The sequence below is a fragment of the Balaenoptera musculus genome, chromosome 16 (assembly GCF_009873245.2).
Source record: "Balaenoptera musculus isolate JJ_BM4_2016_0621 chromosome 16, mBalMus1.pri.v3, whole genome shotgun sequence".
Lineage (NCBI taxonomy): Eukaryota > Metazoa > Chordata > Mammalia > Artiodactyla > Balaenopteridae > Balaenoptera > Balaenoptera musculus.
Genome location: NC_045800.1, coordinates 32993574 through 33007398, shown reverse-complemented (window position 1 = coordinate 33007398; position 13825 = coordinate 32993574). Strand labels below are relative to the sequence as shown.

Below are 13825 nucleotides of genomic sequence, written 5' to 3'. Positions count from 1 at the left end.
GGCAGGTGTATTCTTAACCACTGCGCCACCAGGGAAGCCCTCCTTGTTTTCTTTTTCTAATTTAATTTAATTTAATTTACTTTAATTTAATTTTTTTGGCTGCACCGCACGGCATGCAGGATCCTGGTTCCCCGGTCGGGGAGCGAACCCGTGCCCCCTGCAGTGGAAGCGCAGAGTCCTAACCACTGTACCACCAGGGAATTCCCTCCACAACACCATTTTAGAATCAGCCAGACATAGACCTAATCTGTGAATGTATTACAGATGTCTCTGACAAGTGCTTTAAGTATATAGAACTTATCCATTTAATTTTAATTAAATAGTGGAATATATGAAGACAAGTTATTTTTTACTATCTTATGGATCTACTATGGCATAACATTCCCATATCTGTTTTTCTTTGTGTTGTAGCTAGTTATTTATTAGTGCCCAAGTTATCGTAATGCAATTGGAAAATGGACTTCTCATTGCCTCTCTCAGTTCATTTTTTGGTGTTTTGAACTTCTTCCTCACTGCTCCACGTATTTCACATACAGTTCTTTACTGCTTTGTTTGACTCTGACCAGTACAGTTGACCCTTGAACAACATGGGGGTTAGGGGCGCCAACCCTATGTGCAGTAGAAAGTTTGCATATATTTTATAGTGGGCCCTCCATATCTACAGTTCCGGATCTGGATTCAACCACTCGTGAATCATGTAGTACATACGTAGTATTTACTATTGAAAAAATCTGCATATGAGTGGACCTGTGCATTTCAAACTTGTGTTGCTCAAGATTCAACTGTATATCAGATTTTACTTGTGTGCTGGTAGAACTTTGGAATGTGGTTTGCAGTTATTTCTTCACAGTAAAAGTAATACATATTGCATGTAGGAAAAAGTAGTGTACAGAAAGACCTGAAAGCACTTGTAATTCTACCTGAGAATTACTACTGCTGTGTTATATAACTATTGTTAGCATATAGGTATAATTTATAAATATGGTAATACTTTATGTTGCTTATTGAAACACCTGTTTTCTACTAAATAATATAACATGAATATCTTCTAATTATTTTGATTACCATAGCCAGACCATATTGAAACAGTAAGCTTCCTTGTCAATTCCATTTGCCAGTGGCTAGAATTTTTGTAATTTTCCCTTTCACTGAATTTTTGTTATTATTTCAAGGATCCTAGCTTTAGGGGTTGATGGCATTGGGGGTACAGGACTCCTATTCCTGAGTGGCAGCAGAAGTAAATGAGTCCATTTACTAATTCATTTATCAGATTCCTCACCATTTCTGTTGCATTGGGTTTTCTCTTTTGCTTATTCATTTATGAAGGATGTTGTATATTTTGTTTCATTTTGTTAAGGTAGATATAGTGAGAGATTATTCAGCCTATCTGATTTGTTTGCCTTATCAGAAAAAGAGTTCCAAGTTTTTTATTAAAGAAGTCATAATATTATTTTAAAATTTTCTTTTCATTTTGCTATGAATGTATAAAGTAAAATGCAAAAGATGGCCCATTTCATACTCTTCCCCCAATTTGCCAATCCCATTATCCAAGGATACCTACGGTTGCCAGTTTGGTACTTATATTTCCCAGAAATATTGCATATTTCTGTATTTTTACACAGTAAAACAGAGGAACTTAAGTTTGCTTAATCAAGATAAAAGCACAGATATTAAAGATGAGAAATTAAAACAATTTTCATGACAACTTAATGAAAGTAAATGGTTAGCTTTCTGTGAAGATATAAATTACCAAAATTAGCTCCAGAAGAAAGGAAAAACCTAAACAAACCAATAACTATGTAAGAAGTTGAGAACACCATCAGATAAAAAAAAGAGTGTCAATCTCAGATGTGGGCTTCAAGAATGAAAATTCTAACGATATTTAATGTTTCAGAGCATATAGAACTAATAAAGTCCTTCAGTTCTTTTTTTAGGACTGCAAGATAACACTAATTAAAACTTGACAGAGCATTAGAAAGGAAAACTACAGACTGCTTTGACTAAAGAATGTGAATGGAGGGGCTTCCCTGGTGGCACAGTGGTTGAGAGTCTGCCTGCCAATGCAGGGCACACGGGTTCGAGCCCTGGTCTGGGAAGATCCCACATGCCACGGAGCAACTAGGCCCATGAGCCACAATTACTGAGCCTGCGCGTCTGGAGCCTGTGCTCCGCAACAAGAGAGGCCGCGATAGTGAGAGGCCCGCGCACCGCGATGAAGAGTGGCCCCTGCTTGCCACAACTAGAGAAAGCCCTCGCACAGAAACGAAGACCCAACACAGCCATAAATAAATAAATAAATAAATAAAAATTAAAAAAAAAAAAAAAGAATGTGAATGGAGAGATCTGAAATATATAACAGCAGGTGGACTTTATTAGTTCAGGACCAAGTGAGGTCTATTTCAGCAACACAAGTATATATCAGTTTTAGGAAATTAACTCATTCTCTTAGTAGATCAGAGGAAAACATGATCATCTCAATAGGTATAGAAATACCATTTGATAAAATCGAACATTCATTCCTAATAAAGAGGTTTTATCTTTAAAATTGCTTTTAGGAAAAATTGTGAGATCATCATATAAAAAGTTTCCTCTGAATTCCTTTTCTAGAATTGCTACTGGAAATACTTAATAGTAGATGAAGGACACAGGATTAAGAACATGAAGTGCCGCCTAATCAGGGAGTTAAAACGATTCAACGCGGATAACAAGCTTCTTTTGACTGGTACTCCTTTGCAAAACAACTTATCAGAGCTTTGGTCATTGCTGAACTTTTTGTTGCCAGATGTATTTGATGACTTGAAAAGGTAGGTAAGCGGTTATTTAATTATTTCCTATGTTTTTCTAACTGTCTCAAAATCTGTGCTCATAGTTAAAATTAATTTCTGTCTTCTAGGTAGCTGGATTAAAGTGATAGGTTTTGGCCAGTTCTTTGTGGTATATATGTTCTGCTCTTTTTATTTTATTTTTTTCCAGTTTTATTGAGAAATAATTGACATATCACTGTATAAGTTTAAGATGTACAGTATGACGGTTTGATTTATATGTATTGTGAAGTGATTACCACAATAGGTTTAGTTAACATCCATTATCTCAAATAGATAAAATGAAAAGAAAAAGTTTTTCTCCTTGTGATGAGAACTCTTAGGATCTACTCTTAACAACTTTCCTATATATCATAGAGCCGTGTTAAGTGTAGTCACCATGTTGTACATTACATCCCTGGTCTTTATTTGCTTTATAACTGGAAGTTTGTACGTTTTAACCACCTTCCTCCAATTCCCCTTCCCCCAAAAAGTATGTTCTACTTTTGACACAAATTATGAGAGGAGGTAAATAAAAGATTATCTAAAAGCTTTTATTGCATTGATTAATTAGAGACAAACTGTTTTATACTGCCTTAAAAAAAATTTTTTTTTTTTTGGCCACACTGCACGGCTTGCAGGATCTTAACTCCCCAACCAGGGATCGAACCTGGGCCCACAGCAGTGAAAGCCCCAAATGTCTTAACCACTGGACTGCCAGGGAATTCCCTGCCTTAACATATTTTTATAAAGCTCCTTATTGTCTTAACTTTGTGAAACACTTTCAGGTGGATTTTTCTCATTATCTTCTCACAAACAAGAGATAGAGAGGTTGAAGGGATAGGGGTTGATACATCCCCTGTCTCACACATAAGAAAACCCAAGTGTCAAGTTATTAAAAATATAAGTAGTTAATGCCAGAGTCAAAAATATAACCAGGGTCTCCCAGTTTCACCCTCATGCTTTTTACTCTAGAAACTGTTTGAATCTTAGCTTATATAATAAAAATCAAAATATAAACATAGTTTTCAGAAAATCATTAGTATACTCAGAACGGAAGAGTAAATAATCTTACCAGACATTAAAAATAATTAACATAGAAGTATCAAAATCAAGAGGGCAAAATAATTGATTTATACTTACTTTGGCATCAGTGAAGGAAGAACGTTAATTTTATATGGGAGAATAACTTTTAATGTTTTATCTGGAGAATGTATTCCACCTCTGGTGACCAGATATTAGCCCAAGGCCAGGCTGTCTTAAGGAACATTTATTAAAAGGCAAGATTTCCAAGTCCTATGCATTTCCACTGAGTTAGAACACTGAGGGAGGAGCTGGGAATCTGAATTTATAAAATGTGCCTGAGGTGATGAAATTTGGGGAATATCTGATGTAACTACTGCATTAATGTTGTTGGCATTTTTCCCAATTGTATTTACTGACAATATAGTGTTACTTAGTATAGACATGCTTATATTTAATAGCTCATGTTAATAGGGTTTTTTTTTTTTTTAACATTGTGAAGAACTAAGGATATTAATAGATATCATTATCAGGGTACATATATGTTGAATTTTAAAAACACTGTAGTGGGTCACATTTTTACCTAAAGAGAGAGATCATATGGCCTTGATATTCAGAGATAGTTTTCATTTCTTTAACTTTATTAAAATGTTTCATAAAATGTGTACCTTAGGATGTGAGGGCAATCTGGCTGTGACATCTGTCACCCCACTGATCGCTAGGGTTGATTTGGCTGACCTGGCTGGCTAGGCCAGTGTCCCCTTCCTCCCATGGGACATGTGCATCCCTCCCGAAGCTGCGTGCTTCGTCGTAGAGGACAACATTCCCCAATAGAGGAGGACCTATCTCAAGGTCCATCTGTAGGAGAACATGGGATAGTCACACTTCCAAGACTCCAGACATATCCTAATGAAGTCTGCCTTTAAAAAAGAGGAAAAAACGGGTACTTTAATGTTTATTCGATGTTCATACTATTGTTAAGATAATATATTTATTGGAATCTAAAAAAAAAAATGGTTCTGAAGAACCTAGGGGCAGGACAGGAATAAAGATGCAGATGTAGAGAATGGACTTGAGGACATGGGGAGTGGAAAGGGTAAGCTGGGACGAAGTGAGAGAGTGGCATGGACATATATACACTACCAAATGTAAAACAGATAGCTAGTGGGAAGCATCCACATAGCACAGGGAGATCAGCTTAGTGCTTTGTGACCACCTAGAGGGGTGGGATAGGGAGGGTGGGAGGGAGACGCAGGAGGGGAGGGGATATGGGGATATATGTATATGTATAGCTGTTCACTTTGTTATAAAGCAGAAACTAACACACCACTGTAAAGCAATTATACTCTGATACAGATGTAAAAAAAAAAAAGATATTTATAAATCAGAAAAAATGTTCCCTTTAAGAAAATATCTGCTTCATAATATACAGATTAATACAAAGTTGAAAATGCAAAACATATATCATGTTAATATAATTGATTTATGTGTTAGGTTAACTTGTAATAATTTTTTTCTTTTACAGCTTTGAATCTTGGTTTGATATCACTAGTCTGTCTGAAACTGCTGAAGATATTATTGCTAAAGAAAGAGAACAGAATGTATTGCATATGCTGCACCAGGTTTTGACTTTTTTCTTATTCTGCTTACTAGAGACTCATAGAATGAAAAAGGAACCCTAGAAATTACCTGTTCATCCCATTGTGGTAGAATTTGAAAAGTGAGCCCCCCCGCCCCCAAATTTAACTTACTCTCCTGCCCTTTTCCCTCCGCTAGAGGTCTCATGGCGTTACAGCAGAAGTAAAGTGCTTTTCAAAATTTTGTCCTTTTCACGTATACTCATTTTACCCCTAATGGTTACTGACATGTTTGTCAGCCCAAAATGAAAATTTTTATGCAACGTTTGCCAACAATAGTTGCATAATTTACTTATTTGTATGCTCCATTCTACTGTTTTGTACAAACTCCATCTATCCTATCTATTTTTAAACAAACATAATCTTTCAAAGGTCTCCTAGTTTTCATATTGGGCCTGAAAAGCTTCTCAATTGTGCTTTGACAATTTTATTCAAAATCTTTTTGAAAAAGTTTTTTTGACTTTGAAGTGAGACAGTACAGAAATCAAAGTAAAAATAACACCCCAAATCATACTTCCCCAAATCATTTGCACGTTTTTTCTGATAGTTGCCTGTAGGTATATTTGTGTCTGGGCTGTTGTCTACAGATACTTTTTTCTTAAACTACTGGTAATGTTCTCTCTTTCTCTGGAAAATTAAAGTCTCTCTATGCTTTGCTCTATACCTTTGAGGTATTTAAATACAGAGCCCTAATCTATATGTAAATTAATTACTAATTTAAAGGTAAGCCTATAAAGGATATAAAATGATTTTTTTAAGTTGATTTTCTTTTAAAAACCTAAGCAGTTTAATAATGATATAATTACCTATTGCTTCTCTGTTTTATAAATGTGGAAATCTCTTGTCATCACAGCTGATGAAGGAGAGTAGTTTTAAGTCTGAAGTTTTAGAACTTACAGAAGGAAACTTTTCATGCCTACTTTTCTGGGTCAGTTGATCTTTTGGTTTTCTACTAATTCGAAACCTCACTTTTAAAAACTGGGGGCTATAACTTTATCCTTAAGAAGTACAGATACCACCTTCTTATTTCTGCTTTTTAAAATATTCAAGTTATACTAGAACTTTTGAACAATTAATAAGTTGTAAAATGTTACAGATAAACACTATGAGTTTGTCATGTGGTGGTTTTTGGTCTGGAAAATTTCAAGGAAATATTTTATATCACCTTTTGAGATGTGATAGTTTTATATAGGAAGAAAAGAGGAAGAAGGGGTAAAAGAGTATTTTGGGAGAGTATTCCTTGAAAATACAAAAATGTTTAATGTTTATATATGTTTATTCATGTTTAAATTATAGATTTTAACACCTTTCTTATTGAGAAGACTAAAATCTGATGTTGCCCTTGAAGTTCCTCCTAAACGAGAAGTAGTTGTTTATGCACCACTTTCAAAGAAACAAGAGATCTTTTACACAGCCATTGTGAACCGTACAATTGCAAACATGTTTGGATCCAGCGAGGTAGAGTGTGGATTTGAAATAACCTACCTGTAAATGACAGTTGGCATAGAAAATTTCATGGTTGATTTCAGTCTTATATAAGGCTCATCACCTGTTTTCATGACTTGTTGAGGGTGAATTTCTAACTGGAATATAAGGCATAAGGCCAATAGCAAAAATTGTCTCCTAGTAATTCTGTGGTCCTACTAAAATTCAAGTGATGGTTCCTGCATTAATTGCTTTATAGTCATCTGAAATACTGTCTGGGGATGGACTTGGAAATACATTTGAACAAGCACACAATATACTAAGGGCTTGCCAACTAGACCAGTCACCCCAAATGCACAATCCCTTTACAGGAGGTTGTTGGTAGCCAAAAAATTTAATAAAATCCTCTATTTGAAAGAAATATCTTTTTTAGTTACCCACCATATTACAAGAAATTGAATTGGAATGTGATTATCTTATAACTGAAGATTAGGAGACTCTTAAATCTTGTTCAGATGTCCAGATTTTTGACTGTTTGCCATGGACCTGTGTATTTCTTTTCAAAGTATTTATGATTATGCATTTCTGTTTTTGTACAACCATTAGACTGTTATCCCATTTTCATTTTAATTAAAGGGAATCTCTGGCTTTTTAACTGTTAGAAAATTAAAGTAATTGCCTGTTGGGAGGAATTTCATTGCAGTATTATACCAATCCAAAGAAATACCCTCTGTAGTGCAGATATATGGAGCCTTATTTCAGCCCAAAGCTATTAAATTCCTTTATATAAGTTCAGAAGTTTTATCCATCCTTAATTTTTTCCATTGAGATATGAATGCAGTAACTGATTCCAGATATTGTCATCAGTGTTAATAAAACAATTAAATTTCACAGGATAAAATTTACATTTGGCTATAGTTTATGGATCTTTGATTTTGTGCCTTTGGAAATTACTAAACTTGATGATGACAGACAAAATTATTTTTTTCTTTATATGTTAAAACATTTTGTACATAAAAATATTATACCCCACTTTGTGTGTGTGTGTATAGAATTTAAGAGTATAGCTTTTTTTTTTAACATCTTTTTTTTTTTTAACATCTTTATTGGAGTATAATTGCTTTACAAAGGTGTGTTAGTTTCTGCTGTATAACAAAGTGAATCAGCTATATGTATACATATATCCCCATATCCCCTCCCTCTTGGGTCTCCCTCCCACCCCCCCACCCCACCCCTCCCCTCTAGGTGGTCACAAAGCACCAAGCTGATCTCCCTGTGCTATGCAGCTGCTTCCCACTAGCTATCTGTTTTACATTTGGTAGTGTATATATGTCAATGCTACTCTCTCACTTCGTCCCAGCTTACCCTTCCCCCAACCCCCATGTCCTCAAGTCCATTCTCTATATCTGCGTCTTTATTCCTGTCCTGCTCTTGGGTTCATCAGAACTTTTTTTTTTTTTAGATTCCATATATATGTGTGTTAGCATATGGTATTTGTTTTTCTCTTTCTGACTTACTTTACTCTGTGTGACAGACTCTAGGTCCATCCACCTCACTACAAATAACTAAGAGTATAGCTTTTTAAAAAGATATTTCTTTAATTTATTGTTTTAGAAGGAAACAGTTGAGCTGAGTCCCACTGGACGACCAAAACGGCGAACGAGAAAGTCAATAGATTACAGCAAAATAGATGATTTCCCTAATGAATTGGAAAAACTCATCAGCCAAATACAGCCAGAGGTAGACCGAGAAAGGTGTGAGTTTAAAAATAAATTTAAGTATTCTTTAAACTGTGATTTTTTTTTTCTTTTTTTTTTTAATGTCTCATATTCATGGATTATATATTTTGTGCAGAGCTGTTGTGGAAACAAATATCCCTATAGAATCTGAAGTTAATCTGAAGCTGCAGAATATAATGATGCTACTTCGTAAGTGCTGTAATCATCCATATTTGATTGAGTACCCTATAGACCCGGTCACTCAAGAGTTTAAGGTGAATACTATTTAATAATATACTGTTTTGATTTCTGTAACTTTTTATGTTGGGTGAAAGTCATTTTTTAAATTATTATTATTACTTACAGTAAATACTGTTATGTTTGTCATATGAAGATTGTCTTCCTCCCCCCAAATTCAGAGAACTTTATGAATGTTAGAATAAAGGTGGTTTTCTATATGTAAGCTAACTAATATTTTTATTTATATATTTTATGTAAACAGCTAGGAATCCTCCTAAATTTAGAGTGATATTGGAAATATAACTTTTTAAGTAACACAGTTGATTTCCACTCTGTGTTTTAGTTGCTGTCTATTTTGGAGATTGTTGTCACCTTTTCAGTATTCCTTTTAATTAGTATTCAGCTTGTCAAAATCAGTCTGGCTCCTCATTGCTTAAATCTCAACAAATAGCCACAGAAGAGAGCAAAAAGTTATGTTGATTTGTGGGCTTTCAGATTAAATGAATGAAACTGCTTTCTTAGGCAGTTGATGGAAAAACAACCTAGTAGTAAAGGAAATCAGTTCTCAGTAACCCTCAATAACCCTGTTTTGTACTAGTTTACAGCAGGGTTCCTTACCCTTGTCAATATTGACATTTTGGGCCAGATAATTCTTTGTTAAGGAAGTGCTGTCTTGTGGACTATAGGCCGTTTGTCCAGCATCTCTAGCCTCTAGCCACTAGATGCCAAAATATTTCCCTCCCCCAGTTGTGTCAACCTAAAGTATCTTCCAGGCACTGCCAAATATACCCTGGGGGTGGAGGGCAAAATTGCCCCTATTTGAGAACCACTGCTTTAAAGCTTTTCATTGAGTAAGGAAGAAGATAATCTCTGAAGGTAATTAATATTCACCAGAAGGTTAAAAATTTCATCTTGGATACTTAGGTTGCTTATAAGCTCTTATACTTTCTTTAATTTCTACTGAGAGTTTTAGCAGTAATTTTCATACGCATTTGGTTGAAAGTGTACTCAGTTATAAAGAATAAACCTCAACATTAAGTAAGTTTGAATTTAATGTTCTGTTATACAAAATTTTGGGGAGAGGGGTGGGGAGGATAGATTACACACTTAAACCGAATTTTGTTTTTTGTGAAATCATTGGTTTTAAATTGTAGAGTATGTCTTTCCTTGAGTATGTCTTTCCTTTTCCTTTTTTATCTTCTGATTAAAAAGATCAAATAACAAGGTCAATTTAAAAAGTTTTATAGGGACTTATTTGTCATTGAAAATTAAACTGTTAACATGGTTTTTATTTTGACAAAAACAGATTATTAGCAGTTGTTGTGACAATTTTTTTTTCCTTTCTTTGCCCACTTTTAAGATTGATGAAGAGTTGGTAACAAATTCTGGGAAATTCTTAATTTTGGATCGAATGCTGCCAGAACTAAAAACCAGAGGTCATAAGGTATGGTACTTTTGATTGGATTTTTGGTTGTTTAATTATTCTTCATTCATCAGTATAGATACTAAGATATATTTAAATTTCAGGTGCTGCTTTTTTCACAAATGACAAGAATGTTGGACATTTTGATGGATTACTGTCACTTTAGAAATTTCAACTTTAGCAGGCTTGATGGATCCATGTCTTATTCAGAGAGAGAAAAAAATGTAAGACTGCTTATGTCATACATACTTAATTGTTTTTTGTAACTCCTGTCTTGATTTCTGAAGTAATGTTCAAAATTGACCTAGGGACTTCCCTGGCGGTCCAGTTGTTAAGACTCCGTGCTTCCACTGCAGGTTCGATTGGGGAACTAAGATCCCACATCCCGCATGGCACGGCCAAAAAAAAAGGACCTACATCCTAGGGCCTCTGGTTTATTGCCACAACCTGGGCAATAGGCATGATCATGATTTTTTGTTTCATGGGAGTTGAGTCTGATAATTTTATCTCTTTCCACCAAATTGGTCATTTTCAACTTTATGGCTGCTGTGGCTTTCAGTATTTATTTATCCCACATCAAAAGTCCTATGGATGCTTAAGAACTCACACCCAGCTTGAAGAATGCTGGCTTATTATATCCCTTGGGACACCACTGCCCTCCCCCTTCCTTTGCTGGTAAACAAACGGTTATAAGATAGCTGATTAATATGCAGCTCTATATCCACATTCCAGGCAGGAATAGTTTCTTTCTTTCTTACTTCCTTATGTTTACATCCCTTTTGCTTTTAGATGCACAGCTTCAACACAGATCCAGATGTGTTTATCTTTTTAGTGAGTACACGAGCTGGTGGTCTGGGCATTAATTTGACTGCAGCAGATACTGTTATCATTTATGATAGTGATTGGGTAAGTTGGAAGTGTAGCAATATACTGATTATATTTCCATTCTGAATTTTTAATCTTTCGTTGTACACTTCGTAATTTCATTTTTCTGTTTTGAAAAGGTATCTACTTTAAGATGAAAATCATTTCTTTGTCTAGTGTGTAAAGACTTGAACGTACTTTATCACTGAAGTCACTCTAGAAGTCTAAATTGAGTTAAGGCACTTAAACAGTACCTTAACTCAATTTTAATCAATCTTTTTAAACAAAGATTCTGATTGGATCATGCTCATTGACTTTACCCACATAGTATGAGTTTAAATAATTTTAACCTTAAACTGTTAAATGTTATTTTTCTTTTTAACTTTAAGAACCCCCAGTCTGATCTTCAGGCCCAGGATAGATGTCATAGAATTGGTCAGACAAAGCCAGTTGTTGTATATCGTCTTGTTACAGCAAATACTATTGATCAGAAAATTGTGGAAAGAGCAGCTGCTAAAAGAAAACTGGAAAAGTTGATCATCCACAAAAGTAAATAACATTTTGTAGTACTTTTTTTTGCTTAAGTTGTCTATTGTGTGTTGTGAATTTTTGTTATTGTTACTTTCTTTATAAAAGAAATCAGTGCAGGATTTAAATAGGCAGTGGGGAATTTGGAGCTGTGAAGACCTAAGCTGGGTTGGTGTGACCATAGACATAATGAAAAATAGTAGCGTCTAAAATGAGGAACAATGGGGCAGTGAAGAGTATCAAGTATACTTTTATAGTGCCATATCTTAAACTGTCATGGGGATTGACATGATGTTACTGATTATTCTTTTTTTCATTAAAAAAAAGAAACTTTTTGTTGAAGTATAGTTGATTTCTAATATTAGTTTCAGGTGTACAACATAGTGATTCACAATTTTTATAGCTTATACTCCATTTAAAGTTATTAAAAAATAATGACTGGGGCTTCCCTGGTGGCGTAGTGGTTGAGAATCTGCCTGCCAATGCAGGGGACACGGATTCGAGCCCTGGTCTGGGAAGATCCCACATGCCGTGGAGCAACTGGGCCCGTAAGCCACAACTACTGAGCCTGTGCGTCTGGAGCCTGTGCTCCGCAACAAGAGAGGCCGCGATAGTGAGAGGCCCACGCACCGCGATGAAGAGTGGCCCCGCTTGCCACAACTAGAGAAAGCCCTCGCACAGAAACGAACACCCAACACAGCCATAAATAAATAAATAAATTTTTAAAAAATTATTAAAAAAAAATAATGACTGTATTTTTATAAAGTCATTATCTGTGCTGTACAAAATCTCCTTATTGCTTATTTATTTTATACATAGCAGTTTATATCTCTTAATCCTCTACCCCTACCTTGCCCTCACTTCTCCCCACTAACCACTAGTTTTTTTTCTGTATCTCTGAGTCTGTTTTGTTATTCATCTGTTTTATTTTTTAGATTCCACATATAAGTGATAACATACAGTATTTGTCTTTCTCTGTCTGACTTATTTCACTAAGCATAATAACCTCTAGGTTCATGCACGTTTCAAATGGCAGAATTTCATTTTTTTTTATGATGAATAATATTCCATTTTGTATTTCTCTTTAATCATTCATCTTTACCCATTCATCTGTTGATGGACACTTAGGTTGTTTCCGTATCTTGGCTATTGTAAATAATGCTGCTGTGAACATTGGGATGCATGTATCTTTTCAAATTATTATTTTTGTTTTCTTTGGATATATACCCAGGAGTGGAATTGCTGGATCATATGGTAGTTCTGTTTTTAGTTTTTTTGAGGAACCTTCATACTGTTTTCCCACCATTCCCACCAACAGCATACTAGGGTTCCCTTTTCTCCACATTGTTGCCAACACTTGTTATTTGTAGACTTTTTGATGATAGCCATTCTGACAGGTGTGAAGTGATATCTCATTGTGGTTTTGATTTGTATTTCTCTGATGAATAGCGATATTGAGCATCTTCATGTGCCTGTTGGCCATCTATAGATGTTCTTTGGAAAAATGTCTATTCAGGTCTGCCAGTTTTTTAATCAGTTGTTTGGGGTTTTTGATATTGAGTTGTATGAGCTGTTTATAATATTTTGGATATTAACCCCTATCAGACATAGAGTTTGCAAATAGTTTTTCCCATTCAGTAGGTTGCCGTCTCATTTTATTGATGGTTTCCTTACTGTGCAAAACATTTATGTCTGACTAGGTTCCATTTGTTTATTTTTTTTGCTTTTGTTTCCCTTGCCTGAGGAGACAGATCTAAAAGATACTGCTAGGACCAATGTCAAAGAATATATTGCCTATAGTTTCTTGTAGGAGTTTTATGGTTTCAGGTCTTAGTTTAGGTCTTTAATTCATTTTGAGTTTATTTTTGTTTATGGTGTGAGAAAATGTGCTAGTTTCATTCTTTTATATGTAGCTATCCAGTTTTTTGAAGAGACTGTCTTTTCTTCATTGTATGTTTTTGCCTACTTTTCATAGATTATTTGAACATAACTGCTTTGGGTTTATTTCTGTGCTCTCTATTCTGTTCCATTGATCTATGTGTGTGTGTTTGTGCGAGTACCATGCTGTTTTGATTACTGTAGCCTTGTAGCATAGTCTGAAGTCAGGGAGCATGATTCCTCCAGCTTTGGTCTTTTTTCTCAAGATTGCTTTTGTTTTGGAGAGGT

The 13825-nt window shown here is 35.0% G+C and overlaps 1 protein-coding gene across 2 annotated transcripts in view; it reads left to right on the top strand.

Annotated features, from left to right (window-relative positions):
* HELLS (helicase, lymphoid specific) overlaps positions 1–13825 on the top strand; it is a 39127-nt gene that overhangs the window by 19736 nt on the left and 5566 nt on the right. For both annotated transcript variants that reach the window (XM_036829690.1, XM_036829689.1), the window contains exons 11-19: positions 2608–2804; positions 5350–5446; positions 6758–6919; positions 8501–8640; positions 8741–8879; positions 10205–10288; positions 10372–10491; positions 11057–11173; positions 11521–11680. In XM_036829690.1, the coding sequence (XP_036685585.1) occupies positions 2608–2804; positions 5350–5446; positions 6758–6919; positions 8501–8640; positions 8741–8879; positions 10205–10288; positions 10372–10491; positions 11057–11173; positions 11521–11680 (1216 nt within the window). The remainder of the gene's footprint in view (positions 1–2607; positions 2805–5349; positions 5447–6757; positions 6920–8500; positions 8641–8740; positions 8880–10204; positions 10289–10371; positions 10492–11056; positions 11174–11520; positions 11681–13825) is intronic.